This window comes from Coptis chinensis, chromosome 3 (assembly GCF_015680905.1).
Source record: "Coptis chinensis isolate HL-2020 chromosome 3, ASM1568090v1, whole genome shotgun sequence".
Classification (NCBI taxonomy): Eukaryota; Viridiplantae; Streptophyta; class Magnoliopsida; order Ranunculales; family Ranunculaceae; genus Coptis; species Coptis chinensis.
Genome location: NC_141458.1, coordinates 106720509 through 106742364, shown reverse-complemented (window position 1 = coordinate 106742364; position 21856 = coordinate 106720509). Strand labels below are relative to the sequence as shown.

The window sequence follows — 21856 nt, the reverse complement described above, 5'->3', positions numbered from 1 at the left end:
AACCAACTAAAAGCCCAAAAAACCAGAAATTTCACAATAATCAACCGAAATGTCCTCTCATATTCTCTTTCCTCATTAATTATTTTTGTAAAAAAAAAAAAGAGATATAATAAATGAGGAGATTTTCTCAACGGCCAGATATCTCTCTCTCCCTAATTAAAAACGTTTTCTTTTGGAAAATCACTTCAATTAATTATTGCTTAAGTCACCCCTCAATTACTCAAATACAAAAGGAAGAGTAAAAAAAAAAAAAAAAAAAAAAAAAAAAAAAAAAACTCATTTACTTTCTAATCATCTAGTATCCTCTCGTTTTCAAAATTTCTTTATTTACAATTGTAGATTTGTATTAGTTTTCATTTTGATCAATCTCAATTACTTATTCACCTAACTTTTGATTTTTCTTCAAGTAAGCATAGCTTATATAAATTTGTTGATTGTTCCCGTTACTGTCACGTCTGCAGAAAGAAGTTTTTCAAAATTAAAATGATTGAAATCATATCTTAGATCGACTATGTCACAAAAAAGACTAAATGAGCTAGCGTTAATATCTATTGAAAATGAATTTTTAAAGAAAATTAACTTTGAAAACTTCATTGATGATTTTGCAACTAAAAATGCGAAAAGAGCAATATTTTGATGATCCATTTTGTATTAATGGAAGACTGGAAGAGGACCACATTTTGTTGTTTGCACAGGGCTATTGAAAACTCAGGGACAGCCCTGATCAACTGTCCCTTGTAATTTATAATATTAGTGAAACAATCAGTGTGATCTTTAATTACAAATTCAGTCCATTTATAATCTCCAGACGTAAAAAATAATAAACGCCAATGACAGAGTGCCAGGATAACAATTTCACTAAAACTTGCAGCTGAAGACAACACAGCCTTTTGAAACTCAACATTATTTCTGAAATAGATATTTATTCCTTCTATAGGGGAACACCAGCTATCCACATCGAAAATATTCTTTACAATGCCCATATATTTTGAAATTCGATAGATTCAATACCTCTGAAAAAGGTTTGGGCAGCTTATCGTTTGTGCATCTCAAGAGTGGGTCAAAAAGATGAACCACATTCGGGGTTTCTTCTTATGAAAAGGATTCGGGTTGGCGTTGTTGCTCATTGGGACGAATGGTATGGAAGGTGCGTGCGTTCAACAAGTTTGCAGAAACCAGGATGAGCTAGGTTGTATCTCCTCGAACACGTTGTTAAGGATAAGGATTGTCACTTTGTATTGATGATGAACGATAGGGATAGGAAGTATAGAGGTGAAAGGTGGTGGTGGTGGCGGCGGGAGTGTAGAAGATCTCCATGATTGACAAATAGAACGAAACTGGATGATCTCAAAGTTGGTGTGGATGTGTTTCGATATATCTATCAACAAGTCTGTTGGCAATTGTCACCAGCAGTCACGCTTAAGCCTATTATTACTAGTTTACTACTACTACTCGTGGCTTCTTCAACAAAAGCAGACTCACTCTAGAAACAGATATAAACTACAAGTGAGGGGTTGTAGAGACAAAGTGAAAATCGTTAGGGCATTTATAAGTTTTGGATTAGACTATTCTAAACATTGTGACAAATAATCAAAAAAATCAAAAAATTCTAAACTTATCAAATGTAGTTAACAATTTACAAAATTTGGCTAATTATAAACAGTTCATTTTCACCATACTATATTTGGCAAGTTTACAAATTTTTTATTTTTTTGATTATTTGTAACAATGTTCAGAATTGTTAGGGATTCATATTTACAAAAAATTAGCCTAATCCAAAACCTACGATTTTGAATTTGTTTATCCGTAGAATCCCTCCCAAACTACAAAGGAATTAACTTGAAAACGTAAAGTTGAATGAAGTAAACCTAATTGTTGGTCTTACCTTAATTAACGAGTATGCGAACCGTGCTACGCATCGGTGTTTTTTCAAATTTTTAAACCTGTCGCTCTAACATCTCTATTATAGTATGATTTTTTGAATTCTAGTTATAATCTAAAAAATAATATAAAAACATTAGGCAGGGTTGAATATAATTTGAGTGACGTGAATGAGATTTTCTAAATTATTTTAAATAATATGAAACTAATTCTAATTTCAATAAAGTGAAAGAGTTTTTGGTAAATTGTTTAAAATGGAGGGAGTTGATTAGAATAATTAAGGGAGGTGGTTCTAAAATCATAAAATAGAGATATTACAAATACAATTGTTGGTTTTTCCTAAAGATCCGATCATATAGTGTAGAGATGATGAGAAGTTGAGACTTGACTCTTGAGAACACTGAAAACAATTTGTCTTCGGTGGCCAGAGCCCTGATTTGTTTGGACTGTACAAGCCCATGAACTAGTGAAATGGGCCTTGTATGATTGTGGCTGTTTGCTCTTGGGCCTCTTCATTTTTTCCAAACAAATTGGGGATTTGCATCATCACATATGACATATGTAAAAAATGGATGTAGCATTTTGACTTTCAATTGATGGAAGTATGGCAGTATGGTTGAGCTATAACGAACTACATGCTATTAGCGTGTTTGAATGCGCTGGTTCTTAATATTTTGATAGGTCTTTGAATGCAATAGTTATGGCAAATAATAAGCAACACTCGCTGGCCTATGTTGACCGAACTCACCGAAGTACCCAATTTTATTCCACATTCTTCTATAATATAATATTGTACTTTTAATTTTTTTTGTAAAGATCCATAATATTGTACTTGTACGTGCCTACGTGGAGAACATCATAAAAAAAGATTAATATTATAAATCGAGGACATTACGTGCCAATAGAATATTGGGATTATTGCAAAGATTATTATAAAGTTGTAAGGATCAATGAATTCAATTCCGTTTTCAGTGTTTTGGTGACCACAGAAAACGAAAAATATAAGTTTTCGATTAATTTTTGCAAAAAATAATATAAAATATATGAAAACATCAATAAAAATAAAAAATATGGATAACAACTATTCTTCCAAATTTAAATATCTATACACCAAAAATGACCAAAATAAAACATGTATGATACATCCATAGTCACTTTCTCAAAATTAACAATCTTTTTTTTTAAAAAAAAAAAAAATAAGTTGGGATAAAGGCAGGCCCCACCTTGTTATTATTGCAAAAAGTTAAACCTTACAAACCTCTTTAAAAGCTAAATCATTAAAAAGAGAAACACAACCACACTATACCAACAAACTTCAAGCCTAACATACATAAGATAACATTCTAGTTATCCTATAGTCGAGCCTAAGAAAGTAGAGATAGTAGTCCTACTTCCTAGTCATGATATCTTTAACAATCTTAGGATGATCCTTCCTAAGATGAGTTTGTGCTTTCTCATAGTTGCAAAATACACATTCGCAAGCACAACACACATAAATGAGTCCCAAAGTATCATCCCAAAACTCTTTAGTGTAGTCTTCAAGATTTTTCATCTTTTTGTTTTTCGTTAGCGACTTTACCTTTTTATCATTGCAAGCGTAGGCTCTATTTCTCTTAAAGAACGCTCTTGTATTCTTTTGCTTCTTTTTTGTTTCACAATAATCCATTGATGTTGATCCTTAGAAGACACAACATACTTTGATGAGCTTTTATGCAAAACAATAGTTGGGGCTACTGTAGTAGCATCCGTAAAGAACTCAGTCTCATTCTCTGAGAGATCATCATCTTCATCCTCATATCCAGCAACTAGCCTTTCATACATGTTTCGTTTTCTACTACTTGGCAGTTGGTCAATTGGAATAACTCTAGTCTAATGATTTTGGGTTGGTGTAACTATATTGTTCTTCTCTCTCTGGTTACTTGAAGTTTCTCTTTGCGATTGAGGAGTATCCATAGTTTCACCAATCCTATTTACTATAGGAGTTGTTATCTCAACAGACACATAAAGTGCTAGCTGAAGTCCAATGGAAGGATCAGTTCCAATATCATGTCCACTAGTGTTGAGCTCTTCAACCTCTGTTCCATTCCCTTGATCATGACTACTCTGACCTACTTTTTTGTTCTAACAGTGGAAGGACCCACACAAACTACTGGTTCTGACTCCACAAAAAGAGTGTTCGACACCGCATCAACTCTTGTTACTTTTACTATTGGACAATCATTTAGTGTACCACTTGTTACACCTCTCTCAGTTGCAGGCCTTCTCACTGCCCAAACTCGAGCGCCTTTATTCACACATTTAGCAGTGGAGTGGCCAAATTTCTTGCACGTCTCACATGAAGATGGCTACTTCCCTTTCCTCAACCTTAAGCTTCACCATTTTTTCATATTTATAGTTATAAGGTATTTGAACACATACTCGTGCAAATGTTAAACACTTCCTCTGTACAGTAGCATCATCCATGAACATAGGTCCTCCCACTAGACTAGCAACATATGATAATCCATCTCGAGTCCACATCTCTTTGGGCAAATCAGTTAGTTTTACCCAAATTGGAACAGTGTCTATCTTGTTCCTTTGGGACTCCACCTCTACTGACCAAGGTTTGAGAATAAATACCTTGCCTGCTATGAACACAAGCCCAGCTTCCATCACTGTTTTTCCTATCCTTATCATTCATAAACTTGATATAGAACAAGTCTTTATCTGTGGTAATCTCAAAAGAGGCTTTCAATTTCCATAGTTTAGTTAAAGAATCTCTAACATATGGAAAGGATAATCTTTTATCAAGGAAGTATCCTACCAAATACTCCCACTGACTTTTACCTTGTTCAACAATGTGGTTCGGTACACCATCTTGTAAAATTAACAATCTTCTTAAATAAACATATATGATATATCTTAATAAACAAATGTCCCCTATAAAAAAAATAAAAAATACAAAAAATGATGGCAAGGGGAACACTAAATGCTAAAACTTATTTGAGAAAGATTAGGTCTTTAATGTTTAGTAACTAGTAAATACTAAATACTAAATTGACAAAAGTAACCTATATTTAAATTATTTATTGCACTTGGTACAATTCAAAATTTTATATAAATTTCGTGAAAAACTATATATATATATGGTACAAAATGAATGAATTTGAAAAAATAGTTGAAATTTGCATGAAATTACTTTGAAAACTTGCAGACATAAAATGTAGGGTTCAAAATGTTTCTATGCTCACCGAAAACGAAAAATTTCCCAAATTTAATTCCTTGGTAAGAATAAGTTGGCCATAGATTCATGGAAGCAAGGTCGAATCGATTTAGGCACCTATTTATTTAGGCCTGGATGTAGGCTGCCATTGGGTTGGAGTGTTGGGCAATATTGAAGTCTTCTGAATAAAACTAGTTGTAAGCTAAGATGGATTAAAGCGAAAATAAAAGGTTTTTAAGAACAAGAAATCTTAAGTAATGAAGTGAACATAACAAATTTAATACTATAATCAAATAATAAAATGATTTATTTATTTTCTGTTAAGTACACTTCGACTTTTTCCAAGGACCTTATGTCTTTTTACCGAAAAAAATAAAATAATAAAATAAAAGTACATATGTCTGTCTTGTTCAGGCCAGCATGAAATGCTGCCCCACAATAAGGATAGCTGAAGCTCATTAAAACACTGCCATTGTATAGTTACAGGCTTACAAGTGTTACAACACATAGTTAGAAAGCTCCTGTATTTTTTTGATGTGAATTCAGGGGTAAACGGGTTGGCAATCAAACTTATATTACCAGTGGGCCCAAAGATTGTGCAGCTCAGCAGTGGGTAACTTTGAAATACCCATGACCTGTCACTTTTAGTATATAGATTATCACATTTAATAGACAGTCTGGTGAGACTTTAATATGTGCAGTTGAATGTTGTTGAGACGCTTAACCGGCACTAAATAAGAGAGAGAGGAACAGAAAATGATCATGTTATATGACACGTTCTATGAATGAATGAGTACTGTACTGATTACTGAAGCAACAAAAAAAATTTATCATGAGTTCACCAAGTGATCAAATTGTGTGGAAGAGATCCAAAGCAGGACAGAAAGAGATGATGAAAGAAACCAACAACCACCACCTTCATGATCACCACTACAGCAGCAGCAAGTGCAAGACAGAAAAGAAAAAGGCTTCCGAAGCAACCAAACGTCATTCTGAGTTGGTATCTTATCGAGCACTGCCGGAATACATGAAGGATAATGAGTACATACTAGATTACTATAGAGCCAATTGGCCTCTTAAAGCAGCATTATACAGTCTATTCCGTTGGCATAACGAGACCATCAACGTTTGGACGTAAGTGTTATGTGCTTTACTTAATTTCCATTTTTCCCTACTCGACAAATGTGAATTTTGTTAATAAAAATTTTACTTTGTTATTTCTTGTGTAGGCACTTGATAGGATTTATGGTGTTCGTATGGTTGACGGTAACGAATTTGATGCATTTACCACAAATCTCGGATCTCCTAAACAAATTTACCAGGTATGTGTGGATTCCTCACTTCAAAGGTTTTGTCAATTTTTTTATTTCAGTATGTATTATAGTATTTCCTATACAAAAGTAGTTGGTGTTCGTACTGTATAGTACTTCTATGCAAAATAAAAAAAAAAAAACATGGATGTTCGTTAGCAAAACTGGCCTCCCTATCCTGAACCATTCTAGTTTCCATCAGTGTGTGTCGTTGGTGGTGTGTTTCAGATCTTAGGAAGTAAATTGAGCTTTTGGATGAACTGGAGATTTCAACTATAGGAAGTAGAGTGCGGTATTTCGTTTGTATTTCAAACAAATATCCAACAATTACTGACTTTCTTTGGGAATTTTAGTTGGCTTTAACATTCATTTTAGATGAAGCAACTGGCAGTTGCACATAAATATGTCATGATTTTAGAAGTTTCAACTTCTCATCTTTTTACTAGGAAATTAGGAGTGCAGAAGTGGGGGTTCAAGCCAAATTGCATTTCCTGATATTTGGGAGTCAGGGACTAGCTGCAGCACAACTCTCAGTACTTAGAAATTTAGAATGTTTGCTCTCAAACATCCAATTTGCAAAAACTTAGCTGCAAACTGTAAATTGGTCACCACCCTCATTATACTATCAGTCTCCAAATTATATGTACTTGTGAAAAGCGTAGGTAACCAAAATTTTACAAAGCGTTTTTGGTTAGCTGCGAGCCTGCGAGAAAATAAACAAAACGGATATAATATAAAATAAAATTACCATGGCAAGTTGGCAACTGCAATAAAGACTTGAGAGGCACAGAGGGAAACCATATGTTTCTAATTGCATCTTTGTAATAATCTTTGCATTGAATTTACTTTGTGATCTTCTTTTGTGACTTGAAGATTGATCTATGAGGTCAAGACTAATTGGTCATGTATAATCAACCATTACCTGATCAATTTACATTGCTTTGTCCTAATACAAAATCTCATTTGGGTTTTTTTTTTTTTTTTTTTAATCTTTTTGCAAACTAGATCTGCATTGGGAAGGAAAACCCTATGCCGCAATATTTTGCATTTATGTTCGTTTTCTCTTCTTTTGGTTATATTGAAGGCACGGCATGGCCAGCAGAACTACCTTATTTGATCAAAATCGAAGTTGAAACAAATTATATTATTTCTTATGGCCTGTGTTACTCACTCCCATGAAGTGACATTAGCTCAATTTCCTTTTTTTCTTTAATAAAACATTAGCTCAATTTCCCCACTATAGTTTCATTTGATTTAAGTACTTGTACCTGTTTATGGCAGATCATTTTCTGTAGCTCAAGCTATGAATGTCTCTCACAATTCTGAAGACTTATACTTGGTAAGTCATTGAACTTCACTTAAAAATCAGTAGCTACTAGCTAGACTAAGAACAGGGAATTTGATAAATTGATATGTCCAGTAGTCCATTTTGATAATTCCAGTAGTTATGATTTGTCACCAGTAGCCCTTGGCAAATGGGCCTTATCTAACAGTATTGACTGTGGAAACTGGCACAGGCAACAGCTGCATTAATCAACTTGACGGAGAGAACACCTACAGAGATGTTAGCAACAGCATCAGATATGTTGGCGTCAAGATGGCCCTTCTTTGTCTTCTTAGGAGGCTCTATGTTCTGTCTCCTCACAAGTAGTACATGCCACCTTTTTTGTTGCCACTCACATCACTTGAACCTCCTTTTGTTGCGATTCGACTACGCAGGCATTGCTGTCATGATTGTCACCTCATTTTTCCCTCCAATCTTCTATATCTTTCAGTGTAATCCAGTCTGGCAAGTCGTCTATCTCACTGGTATCACAACAATTGGCATCTTCACAGTTATAACTCTGCTCACTCCATCACACTCTAGCAAAGAGTGTCGCCCATTTCGTGCTTTACTCTTCTTCTTAATGGGATTTTCAGGTATTGTCCCTGCTATTCATGCGTTGATTGTGAATTGGAGTGAACCTCGGCGCTTCATAGCATTAGCTTATGAGTCAGCCATGGCACTCTCTTATGCAGTAGGCACATTATTCTATGTAAGTCGGATTCCAGAGAGATGGAAGCCAGGATTGTTTGATTTAGCCGGACATAGTCACCAAATATTCCATATATTTGTGATCTTGGGTGCGCTCGCACATTATGGTGCAGCTCTCCTTTTTATAGATTGGCGTGACACAGTGGGATGTAGTCTTTGAAGAACTTCATGTTACAAGGATCACATCAATAGACTCTAGTCAGTTCAACTCAATTTTAGCTGTGGTCATTGCATCCACATATACTACAAGAATGGTTCCATAACAATAAAACCAAAAAGTGAAGTGTATCGTACATTTTTATTGAAGGGTATGTTTAAGGGAAACGAAATTTGATTCAAGATGTAATTGTTGAAATTTTTTTAAATAATTATTAATTTATTTATTTGTTTATGCCAGTATGTCACTGAGATTAGCAGAAACTTGAGAAAACATAACAACATAACAAAATATTGTAAAGTTATAGAGAATGAGTGACACAGTGAGCTATTTCCACCATCTGTTATCAACTATTGCATTTCTCGTGTGATTGTGTGAACGAGTTATTTATCCACCAGAGGTTTCATTTTAGTAACAGTGGATCTCAGATTTGACGGGAGAATGTTTCCCATCATTATATATCGTCAACCTTCAAAAACACATCATACAAACATAAAAACGGAATACCACGTCATCAGTGTCAAATGAAACTGTGGTGACAAAACGACCAACTATATTTCCCATATTCAGAGTGCACCCAAGGTCCACATGCTCATCTCCTTCAAGCTATCTATCTCCCCAAGTATACTCCAAGTGGTGATGAGCTGGTTAGGACCGGAAAGGGCCTCTGTTTCCGTTGCTCGGTCTCCCGCAAGAGAGTTTCTCACTTTACCACTCGCACATCGCACACGCGCTCTTCAGGACGTTCACAAGTTTCTTTCTCTTGTACAGAGATTCCCCGTCAAACCAGAAGGTGGCGGTGGCGGTGGCGATGGCGATAACAATTCCTGTTCCAAAGATGATAAAGACATTGCTTCCAAAAGGGTCTATCATATCTTACTACTCCTGATGAAGATATTTCTTTACCTTGACCGTGATTTTGAAAAACAGGCAAAAGAAACTGAAACCTCCACTCTGGCTCACGGAATGGGAGAGTTCCCGCTGCTAAGAATTCTTGCCTACAGTACCAAAAGCTTCTGAACACATCCGAGGAGTCCCCAAAGTGGTTGGCAGAACTCACTGGCGAAGAAGAGGTGTCGGAGACCAAGTTTCAAAGCTTGATCCACGCTTCCTTTAAGTTGTTGCTTCAGAAATTTCATTATCAAGGATTTCTCGACAGTCACTCTGAATTATTTCATGATGTTGAAGCTTGTCTCACTCAACTGAGGACACGCATGGAACTGAAATAGTCTATGCTGATGGCGTTGCTCAAATCTGTATTTTAATCATGTCCACCTTATTCGAAAGAGCACAATCAGGGACGCCTCCATGATGATCTGAGAGCAGAATTGACAAAAAAACTGCTAGAAGACTTGTATAACAGTACACTTGTCATTTGCACTGGTGAGCAGGGAATGTACATGGCATTTCAAAAGCTTGCGGAGTTGTTAGATCCTTCAACCGAAATGATGCTTGCTTGGATGAAATGATGCTTGCTAGAATCCATATCCCTGAATTCGGCCATTTCTTGGTTGATACTACTGACTGACTTGTTTTGTTTTCTTTGCCTAAGATGAGTTAGCTTCCCAGTATATGGTTCCTAGGTGACAACTTCAGTGACGTAACTAATCTACCATGACAACAACCTTAGGAGCGTTGAATATATACACGTGTATCTCCAACAAGTTCCTGTGTTGTGCAGTGCGCAATATCCTTAAAGTATCAGTATCAAGGGTGCAAGGTATGTGCTAAAGTTTTGGGTCTGAACTAGCGTTACTGAAGAACTGCTTTCAGCACTTTGTACCACTGATTCTGGGAAAAAAAGGATTGAATGAATGGAGATTTGATTTGGTCTCTTGTTCACAGGAATTCTTTCGGGTTCTAAAACAGGTGTTTGCAGAGCTAGCATATGATGAACTAGCTAGTCTGGACTCGGGAGGCTAAGCACCCTGACTCGCTAATAACTTGAAGAAGACTAAATTATATGAGCAATAAGCCAATAACTACATATTTAAACTTTGTAACAAATAATAGACTATAGACTATATCATCTAAAATTTGGTATCATGTCATGTGAATGAGACTTCCTACGAGTTTCCTGCCCTGCAAGAGTAATTCAACAGAATTGCCTTCCATTTATGTTCTTCAAAAGCACATCCCATTTCAAGAGTTAAATGATCTTCTAGTGAAAATCTTTGCATTTCTGAATTGCAGAACTAAAAAAAAATGAAAATAAAATAAAATCCTACTCGCGCTCTATCTGTATGGTTACGTGACTGATATTATACTCCCTGTTGAGGTAGTCCACCACCTTGTCCAGCACAACATCAGCATCCGCATCTGGCTTGATCTTCACATGGCAAGCCAATAAGATCTTTCCTACAGTGATGGCCCAGATGTGCAGTTCATGAATGGCCACCACCTCATGCATCTCACAAAGGCCCTTCTCGATTCTCGTCGCGTCAATCTCCCTTGGTGTACTCTCCATTAAGACCTCAAGTATGTTACGCAGCATCCTAATTGTTGTCCCCAGCACAATCACAGAAAAGATGAGGGTGCATATCAGATCAATAATTTTCCATTCTGGTTTGTACCATATGACTGCTCCACCAATCATCACGCCAATGCTCTGGATGGAGTCTCCAAGAACATGAAGATAAGCCCCCTGTACATTGATATTCCGTTGCTTCTTTTCCTTGGTTGCAACCTGTTTGTTTTGTGCATCTTCAGGGGAATCAAGCAAAGGTTCTGTGTGGTCTGCTTGACAATTATGATTGTGCTCAATATCATTTTTGGAATGAGTCTTTGTAACTATGCCATCGCCATGGCTGTGACTCTGATCATGACTATCATGGCTGTGACTCTGATCATCACTATCATGGCTGTGACTGTGATCATGACCACCATGGCTGTGACCGTGATCATGGCCACCATGGCTGTGACCGTGATCATGACCACCATGGCTGTGACCGTGGTCATGGCCCAACAAGACAGCCATGACAATATTAACCACCAAGCCAAACGCAGCAACAGCAAACATCAGAAAGCCCTTAACTTCACCACTATCATGAATAAGTCTAACAATGGCTTCATAGACTAATATACCAGCTAGAAGCCATATCATTTGAATGGAAACTAATGCACCAAGGATCTCGATTCTGAAGAAGCCATAAGATTGACGTGGAGTTGCCTCCCAACCTGATGCCCACAAAGAGAACAAAGAGATGGCAAATGCAGCTACGTCTGAAAGAAGATGTGCCGCATCAGTTAAAATTGCGAGACTGTTTGCTTTGATGCCACCAACAACTTCTACACCCATAAAGATGACACAAAGTACAACAGCAATTAGAAGTTTGCGCATTGATGCAGATCGTTCTTTGGCATCTTTTGAGTTGCTTCCACCGTCTGAAAATCCACATGCTACTCCTGCACAAACTTTGTTACTTCCAGCTCTTGATCTCCCAATTGGTAGATCACCACTTATCTCTACGATCGGTCCATGAGGGGCGTCCATCTGAAAGAATGCCAGTATAAGAGACTATAACCACGGAGTGGGCGGTAACACATTTTCTACGTCAAAATCTAATTGCAGATTTCAAACAACAAATAAAATTTCGGCTTCAAAAGCATCAGGTAAGCATTCAAAAATGTATATGTAACATAAGTTAGAACACTCAAACTAATACGAGAAGCATTAATAACAATAACGACAAACAAAACGCTGGCTTCAAAAACAACAGGCAGATATTTAGTTTTAAGTTAAATCAAACATAACATAGTGTGGGTGATATGGTTGGAACACGATCGGAAAGTGTTGGAGAACAAGGAAAAGAATCTGCCAAAAACCCGGAACATCTCAATTGTGTAAAAACAAAAGGTTTCAAATGGAAGTAACACATTTATTATTTAATCTAGGGATCCCTTAAACTAACATAGTCCGGTCCAAGATTCTAGATTATTCAAGAAGGCAAAAAATGGCTATTGAACTGTAGTTTTTGTAGAGAAAGATAATTGGATGACCTTCACAAGCATTACTTTCTATCTCAGCAATTAGTTTATGTTGTTATTGTTTTTGAACAGGTCTTCATCTACCACAAGGCCTTCCCTATGCCAATGATATCTTTCGATTTTAGCCGTGAGGATTCATTCTCCGGTCATGAAGTACATGATGCCACACAGTTTGTGTGCTGGCGTGGCCAGTCCTCTACCTCAGTTGCTGCCAATTTCATGGGGAATATTAAACTTCTGGAAATGGTTTGATTTGGTTTCTTCTATACTACCACTTTACTTTCCCATTGAAAAGCGAAAATAGGCGTGTCGTTGTATGGAAATAAACCCTGCAATTATTTGTTGGTAGTGAAGATGAGAGCAATGTGAACCATTGAACCATCTTCAAGTGTCCCCATTTCTTTTAGTCTGAAGTAGGCAAGGAGCATGAGTTGATAAAAATTCCCTTTTGAAGATAATTGTAGTGAGACTCTTCATGAAAGATAGATATCATTCGCCTTTACATGTTGGATATGTGTATTAAGATTTAAGAGCACAACGCTATGATTCAAGAACTAGTCAATAAACAAAAACACCTCAGATATGGAATCAAAACACATATAATGATTAGTAAAAAAGAAATAAAGAAAAAGGGAATCGAAGACTTACTGCTATGAGGGGCAATAGACCACCTTGAAAAGATTCAAGTTTGATGATGGGTGAATACGAATTAATATTACCAACAATATATAAAGGAAGAATCTCCAGACGACAATAAGGAAATAAAATTGTGATTGAGAAAGAAGAGGATTTGGGTTGGGTTGGATGGTGGTGGCTTAAAATAACAACATTCGTGGTAGGCTCGTGTGGGCCACTACTTGTTTGTCTGTTTGGAGCTGGCACAAACCATGCCTTATATACCCTACTACGCACTAAACCTATTAACCTTGTACGAATGGACTCAATTTTCATGATTTTCAATCTAACAATCTAAGTGGACCCTCTCAGAATCAATATTTGGCATCGTGGATATTATATTTGCTAGGGTTCCCATTGATGGTGATCTTTGTGGCTTCATTAGTTGCTTCCAGTGAGTAGTATATGTCAATTATTTTGTTTGTAATTTGTGATTTGTTGGATTAGCACAAGTGTTTCTTATTTTTTTTATTAGAAAGTTAACAAGGAAAAAATTCGGGAATGAATGCAGGAGTTGTCCCTTTCCCAATTCTAAAGTTTGTTGCACCTACTACTTTCACATGCCCTTCGGTTTATCATCATGTTTTTTACCCCTCTTTTACTATTTCAGACTTTTCATCCCTGAGTTGAGAGATTGCAAGTTTGTACTATAACTATTACATCCCCTTTATAAAAACCAAATACCACATATATGCATCTTCCAGCAATTGCAGACTTGCAAGCGCAACGCTCGTGCCCATTTACTAGTATATATAATAGCTATCACTGCCTCAGCCATCATATCGCTATTTCATACATATCAATATATCACACAGTTTTAACTACGAAATTAAAAAGTTAATCCCGCCATTCACGCGCCATTTGGAAACTTCGTTAGAGCAACAACTTGAAGAATCTTTTATACTTTTTAAATAAGAAGCACAGATGCACAACGTGCCTGGAATATCAATGATAAAATAGTGTGACAAGTGGTATTTCTAGGACCTCTTTAACTTGCCCCTCACCTTTAGATTCATCTTACATGCTATGTTTATGGGGCTAATTCATTTGTAAGAGTGGAGCAAGTATTAGTATGGGGCTAATTCATTTGTAATGAGTTGGAGGGCAACTTTGTAAAAATAATTTTATAGTGGTAACTGTTCATAATTTATACCCAAAAATTTTTAAAAAAATAACAGTGTGAATTAGTTCATGTAGCCCCCTTGGTGGAGAATCCTGCATCCGCCCCTGATTGAGACAAAAACAGCATGTTTATGGCAATTGACGAAGTCTTGTTGGCATTTTTAGGCTCATAAAATGGAATGTTTTAATCCAACTGAGTAGCTGAATGTGACAACTTACGATAACCCCGTAGACTTTAACTACACAGTATGCACTTCATTATAATAAATCAAAATTAATATTAAACAAAATAACAGAATCTCTACTAGAATACCATTCTACGCTGACACAAAAATATACAAAAACTTGAAAAAAAAAAAAAAAAAAAAAAAACAGTTAACCAACACACTGAAACAAAATAAACGGCTTTTTTTTTCGGTCTTTTTATTTTATCTTATTTTCTATTTTGATTTATTAAACCCTCGTCTCACTCGTCCCTTTACAAATGACCTAAACTATGAATCTCGGAATTCAACTTGTGAAAAACGTACTAAAATGGTTTCGGTAGAAAGGGTTTTGTCAATCACTACCAAGGGTTTAAGATTTCTAACCACCACTTCATCAATAACTTCAACTTGTTCCAACACCTTTTTTTAAAACTACTTCAAAGTTCAACCTCAAATATAAATATTCGCTCAGCTCTACTTCAAACTTGCATCTCTCAAATCTTCTTCTCCTCAAAAAGTTAAGCTCTTTCTTACCATTTTTTTTTCCAATAATATAGCAGATTTAAGTTTTATGTTCCAATATTAAAATGTTAAATTCCATACACACGTTTCATCCTTAAAATGCTCCTAACTCTTTTATTTTGAGTTCTTTCTACTAGCTTAGCTTGTGTTGAAATGGAGATGGTATTAACTCTTTTGCTAGTTTATTCCTCACTCTTCAATTTACTAACCCCACTTCATTTTTTGTTCTTTTTTTTACTTCCATTAGATGGTAACATTCACTTTCACCTCAGCACATTGTTTTATTTCAACTTTCTAGCTAGAATAAAAGTTTAGCTTGATACTTGATTTGAGTAGTGTTCATAGTTGTTAGTAGTGAGTGTTTATGAATCTAAATTTTCTATGCCATTTTGTTGTTTCAAGGACTTGGGTGTTTTCTGTTTCAAGGACTTGGGTGTTTTCTGTTTCTTCTATTTGGTGCATTTTGGTATCCTAATCTGTTTTTAAGTTTGTCTTTTACTTTTGTTAGTAGTGAATAGTGATACTAATCACAAACCCTTCTCTTCCTGTTTGATTTATGCATTTAGGTGTTCTTTTAGTTGCTTCACTTTCAATTGTTTTGAGTGATATCGTAGTTGTCTCTCATTGTTCCTCATTTTGCATGTATCTTTTCAGGCTTGGGATTGAGGCCTCAGTTTCCCAAACCATATCAGTGAAACCAAGCTCCTTTACTCCCTCACATTTGGTGCTTCAAGAACTTGTGTCAGGATGAAGTGATGAGAGTCTCTGTTCCTCCCCAATCCGGAGATCTACCTCTTCAAACACTCTATAGCACCAATGGTGGTAACTTGGTTATATCCGAGAAAATCGTTGCAAGTGGTTGAAAGTCTAAGAGGACATTTGGACTATTCCTTCGCCTCGGCTTGGCACCCGGTTGGCAGGATCATCCTAGCTTCTGGTAACTAGGGCAGCACATGCAGACTCTGGGACATGAGGAATCCTTCTCAATCATGTGAGCAATCAATATCTATACACTATCATCTTATTTAGGCTAATGCTAGCGGTACTCGGCAAGTAAATGATTGATTGATTTCTACATTAAAGACTATGAAGTAAATGATCCTTAGGTTTGGGTTTGGGTTTGTGTAGATGTTCTTTTTGTATATTGAAGTGAAGTGGATTTTTAGCTTAAATGGTAAAGCACTTGAGAGTCTGAGTGTATCTCGACGACATCTCAAGAGACAATGGTTCGAATCCACCAAAATTCCATTCAATGCTCCTCCACCTTTCTTTAGTTCATTATTCAAGCCCTTAATCCACTTCATAACAATATTTGTCTTATTTTCATTGTTAGTTGCCAAGTCTGCTGTTTCATAGAAGGCATTACACATCCTATCAAAATGTTCATTCTCAGGGTTTTGCATCCAATCAAAGTAACTGATTTTAACATTTGTATAACACCTCTTTACATCTTTCCTCCATCGACGAAGAATGTACTTTTCAGATATATTTTGAATCTTTTTTTGAATCAATACGACAATAATGTGTTTACATAAGATTCCTCTAAACTCAAACAAGCAACAATTGCACTTGATGTCACTGTCATCTGGGTTGAAGCAAACTGTAAAAGTAAGTTGTAGATTTACCTCTTCAACCATAACATCTTAGGAAATTTCATACACCTCAATGCCACATTCCTTTTTAACTAAAGACACATCACAGTAGAGCTTCCTCGTTAACTCCTTCTGAAACTCCTTGAATTTTGCAGTTGTATAAGCATCTTGAAATTGTTTCTCAATTTTATAGTGAGTAATACATGGGACCCGGGAGTTGAAGGAATTAAAATCTTCTTGGTTTTCTTTTTCAGCCTTGCTCCGTAATGCATTCTCATATTGCTCGACAAATTGTTTCCATGTAGTCTTCGAATTGACATACCCGTCAAAAAATGCATTCATGCTCTCACTTCTTTGAGTACTTGACATTCCCGCCCAAAAAATATCTTTTAGAAATGCAGGAACCCAACGACGACTCCTTATACAAACCATCTAACCATCTATTTTCCTTAAGATCATACTTCTCAATAAACGTGTTCCATCTTCCTTCGAATTCGGTGGTTGTTAAGGAATTATAAACAACTTGTTGCATCGCAAACTTAATTGACTCATACTTCTTATGAACCCGTAATTTTTTAGGTAACTTTTTAATGATGTGTCATATACACCACCTATGGCGTGCATTCGGAAACATAATTTCTATAGCATTTTGCATGGCTTTGTCCTGGTCTGTAATTATTGCAATAGGAGCATGACCACCCATACAACCAAGCCAAGTCTGAAAAACCCAAGAAAAAATTTTGGTGTCTTCACGCGATATTAAAGCACAACCCAACAAGATTGACTGACCGTGATTATTCACACCCATAAAAGGAGCAAACGGCATGCCATATTTATTAGTTAAGTAAGTTGTGTCGAATGTGATCACATCACCAAACTCCTCATATGCTACTCTGCTCCTTGCGTCTGCCCAAAATAAATTCCTTATTCTACCATTGTCATCTAAATCCATGAGGAAAATAGAAGTTAGAATTATCTGCTTGCATTTTTGCGAAGTAATTCTGAACAATTGCAGCATCCCCATTGCCAAGCCTTAACCGTCTAGATTTTTCAACATAATTACGACAATCTTTACCTAAATACGACAGTTTATCAAGTCCACCCGCTTCTACCACCAAAGAAGAATAACTTTTGTTTGGCCGAATACACGCTTGATCATTTATCTCAAGTTTCCTTTTGACACGTCGGTTCAATTTACAATTTCTTATGAAATATTGTGACTTTCCTGGACTCAAACCATGATTATGATCAAGTACTACAGATGTCACCCGCCACTTTCCATTAGAATCTAAAGAAGCTCTAATCTTCGCATTACATTGGGTTTTGGTAGCTTGATGCAATTTGAAAGCATTTCTTGAAGTGCTCTCTGTCTTGCCTGATCGAGAACATGTAAAAAGCACCCATCGAACCACCCCATCATCTCCCTTCGACGAAGACCTTTTCTTTATTGGAAACCCATTCTCAGTACCGTATTTAGTGTAATATTCAAACAATCCTTCGGCAGTATCAAACACCATTCCTATTTATAGATCTTCCACTTTTTCTTCTTGAGCAAATCCATTCTCCATACCTACATCAACATCAATTGTATCTTCCAATTATTTATCATTGATACCCTCATTCTCATGCATTTCTATACTTATATCATCAAATTCAAAAATTTCTAGCTCCATTCCTAAAAGAAAGAAGTAAACAATTACAAATAATTAAAACATGGATATATTACGATCAATAATAACTTAGGTGTTATTTGGGGTTTTTTTTTTTTTTGAAAAAGAAGAGATGAGGGACGATGGTTTAATAAATCAAAAAATAAAACAAATAAAAAAGGGTCTGATTGACTTAACTGGGTTGACTTTTGCTTAGATGGACTTGACACGTCAACTTCCACCTCAGTGTGTTGGTTGACTGTGTCAAGTTTCTGTGTCAGTGTAGAATTACTCGTAATAGAGTATTTTCACAATTTTTTAAGACTTCCATGTCATGTACTCATTTCATATTACATACTCTTGTCGCAGTGCTAGTACTAGTATGGTCGTATCTTCCACTATGTATACAATATAACATATCGCTACAATACACCAGATGTCCACCAGTACTGTAAATCTTAAACGTGAATGTTGCTCCAGCGGAACACTCATAGATTCGAGGGAGATGTGAGCACAGTACAAGTTCTAATATTTAGCAAAATGTGTACAACACTAGAGGAAGCAAACTAGGACTGCATCTTCCAAGCTTGATTGCAAGGTCCATGTGAAATTGGCTATCACCATTCACATAAAATCTCTCACAGATTAGGCATCTATTTTCAACTCACAAGTTGCAGATCTCTTTTTGTATTCTCCGGTGTGTTGCAGCAGCCTCTACCCTACTATCACGTTATATGAAGTTTGAAGCATAAGTAGCAGTTCCTGCAGTAATACAATACAACATCAATCTTTTAAGTATCAGATTCGTTGCGGGTAGCAGGGCACCCAACAAGAGAATGGAGCTGAACATTCTCAGCCGTAACAATGAGGTTACGACTTACGAGTAACGCAGAAATACAGTCAGTAATTAGTTTAGCAACGCAATGCAAGTTTGCAAACAGATTACATTAATCTAGCCAAATGTTCCAGAAGAGATACAAAGTAGAAGTCGAAGTCAATTTTTCTATAGTCAATTTTGAGGAGTACCATAGCAGGTGTGACTCCAGGGTGTGGTTCTGAGAAGCGGTATACTAGTATATGGAATGCAGTGGTGTCAGAAACAAAAGTGATCTTGTAGCTAAAGTACACTATAAAATCTTCAACGCTTTCATTCTCAATTTCAAAAAGGAGACCAAAGTTAGTAAGTAATCAGCAAGAAACAAGCAAGATTATCCCAGTCCAAGCTAACTCATATCACCAAAAAGCCAACTTTGTGGCCAAGCCTGCTTGGTCATTTTCATGACTGCATATACATGGTACTTATTCTCTGTTCGTAAGGTTCTGCCTTAAAACATCTTCATTAGAATTGACAGAAAAAATACCATCTGAATCTCTAAACTAGTACGGATGTCAATCAATGTCTAGGTACTGCTATAAAAAAGCCAACACAAATTAAACAAAAGTACTTATCCGGTAACTAACTAAACCAGCCATATAAAATAAAAACCATAAATCAATTTCAAGAATTAGCAGTCCATATAGAATGTAAACCATAAATCATCTTCATGAATTAAAGATACTTCAAAATAACACATGCATACTTACCCTTAATGTTGTAGGATGTCATCCTAACTACTTAGGCGCTGAAATCCACGTTGGTGGCGGCCAAAATAACTGCAAGTAGCTTGAGTCAGCAGCTTCAAATGTACCATCTATCAAGTTGAATACTCCTATATTACGGTCAAATGCATCATCTTTATCCAATGTTACAAAATTGTAATCTTTTAATAAAATGCAGTTCCCTTTACATCCAGGAAAATCGAAAGCAGATACAGAAAAAGAGCATTCTGGACACACCAAAAACACACTATCTGCCAAGCTATCCACCTGAACCCATTGTTCTTTCCCCTCAAATAAACGAAACACTTCACAAACAATAGGTAAAAATTGACCGCCAGTACCATGACGCCATGGTGAAACATTTGAAAATATTTCAACTAGAAACAGATGCCCATTTGATTCAACTAAACGCTTCGTCCCTCCGTAACCAGCACGATCTACTAGTAAAGTTACACTTAAAGTACATGGATCAATAAGAAAACCTCTTCCACTGTTACAAACAACAACGAATTTCCCCATGTAATGTACTATATCACTAATACAACCAGTTTCCCCTGCAATATCAAAGTTAGTCCATGTCTCATTTCCAGGTCTAATAAAAATCAAATTCAACGAACGGAGTGCCATGATCACAAAATCATTGTTACTTGCAACTGAAGACACAACAACCTTTTGAATACCAAGGATCATTGTTCTTAAATAAATCCCTTTACTCTGATACCCCTTCTGTGTGAGAGAATCTTTTACGCTCACAAGAAGATACTCTTTACAAATCCCATAAATATTGAAATCCAATACATTTAATCCCTTTGGAAACGTTTTGGGCTTAGGACTCATAAAGTTTCTTGAGAGTGGGTCCATGAGATGAATAACATTTGGGGTGTCTTCTTCGACTTTAATTATCCAACATTTAGGAGGATGGGCTTGGTTTTGATCCTTTGGTCGAATAGTATAGATGGTGCTCTCGACAAGTTTGCAGAGATGAGGACGTGAATATTTTGAGCCGTACCCAGTGACGATGGGGCGAGGAAGTATAATAGGTTTGAATGGTGGTTTTGGGAGAGCAGCAGAAGATCTCCATGATTGACAAACAGAACGAAATTTAATGGATTCGAAACGTGTGTGTATATGTTTAGATATTTCTATCAACAAGTCTTCTTGCAAACCTGACCAGTCACGTTTAAGCCTACTACTACTACTCATGCCTTGTTCTTCAATATCAGGTTCTTACTTTTACTATAACAGAGGACTCATGTTTTTCTTACGTAAGTATCAAAAAATAAATAAAATATTGAGGTGCTGACCTTATTATTTTTCGAATGGAAGACGGATGGAGAACACAAGTATGATCGTTGGGAGACCCTATTAATCAACGTATTCGATTATTATTAGCATGTCTCAAGTATGATCGTTGGGAGTTGGGACTTGTTTGTCAGAAGAAACTAAAATAGAAACGAGAGATCCTTTCGGGCCTTCTAGATATTGGGCCCAACGAAAATCTATATTGGACTTACGTAATAATTTGGTTCATTTCTTATTTTCCACTTGACAGTTAAAGATACGAAGCATGGATCTATACGAAGGGGTGTGGGGTGTGTACAAACTACCAAGTTGTTCCTACTTTGCTTGGGATTACAGCGTACCGGTTAGAAGCATGACATTGCTATGGGGTTGAACTGTTGAAGTGTTTTTTCCTTTAAATTTGGGACGTATACAACCGTTATTGCACAGCTTCCATTGTTGCACTTGGATCGGTACAAAAAAATTCACCTAAAAAAACGATTACAAAGCCAACTTCAGAAAACCAACTTTAAACCAGTACTTCAGGGCTTCAAGCAAGTTTGGTCCTGGGAATGGAGATAGTGCATGTTTTGTGAGTTCAAAATCGCAAGGAAGAATCCGCTCAAACTTTTTAAGCA

At 36.3% G+C, this 21856-nt stretch overlaps 4 protein-coding genes and 1 long non-coding RNA gene across 5 annotated transcripts; 1 reads left to right on the top strand and 4 right to left on the bottom strand.

The window, feature by feature from the left end:
- The first annotated feature begins 5551 nt into the window (after nucleotides 1-5551).
- Nucleotides 5552-8819, top strand: HHP1 (heptahelical transmembrane protein1). Its single transcript, XM_086595697.1, has 4 exons — nucleotides 5552-6217; nucleotides 6313-6405; nucleotides 7675-7732; nucleotides 7911-8819. The coding sequence occupies exons 1-4, from the start codon at nucleotides 5916-5918 to the stop codon at nucleotides 8586-8588; spliced, it is 1131 nt and encodes a 376-aa protein (XP_086451823.1). The 5' UTR covers nucleotides 5552-5915; the 3' UTR covers nucleotides 8589-8819.
- A 1860-nt stretch (nucleotides 8820-10679) lies between these two features.
- Nucleotides 10680-13469, bottom strand: LOC147512657 (metal tolerance protein 1-like). Its single transcript, XM_086595696.1, has 2 exons — nucleotides 13221-13469; nucleotides 10680-12078 (listed from the first exon to the last, which is right to left on the bottom strand). Exon 2 carries the CDS (start codon nucleotides 12076-12078, stop codon nucleotides 10810-10812), a length of 1269 nt encoding a protein of 422 aa, XP_086451822.1. The 5' UTR covers nucleotides 13221-13469; the 3' UTR covers nucleotides 10680-10809.
- A 4158-nt stretch (nucleotides 13470-17627) lies between these two features.
- Nucleotides 17628-18206, bottom strand: LOC147512656 (protein FAR1-RELATED SEQUENCE 5-like). The gene has a single exon (XM_086598762.1). The coding sequence runs from the start codon at nucleotides 18204-18206 to the stop codon at nucleotides 17628-17630; it is 579 nt and encodes a 192-aa protein (XP_086454888.1).
- A 427-nt stretch (nucleotides 18207-18633) lies between these two features.
- LOC147512654 (uncharacterized) lies at nucleotides 18634-21574 on the bottom strand. The gene is made up of 3 exons (XR_015215047.1): nucleotides 21242-21574; nucleotides 19923-19991; nucleotides 18634-19100 (listed from the first exon to the last, which is right to left on the bottom strand). It is a non-coding gene; the product is annotated as an uncharacterized LOC147512654 (long non-coding RNA).
- LOC147512655 (F-box protein SKIP23-like) lies at nucleotides 19998-21243 on the bottom strand (the record flags this gene model as incomplete). Its single annotated transcript, XM_086595679.1, has 1 exon — nucleotides 19998-21243. A coding segment is annotated over exon 1 (1143 nt), but the record flags the coding sequence as incomplete, so codon positions are not given.
- Nucleotides 21575-21856: the final 282 nt, after the last annotated feature.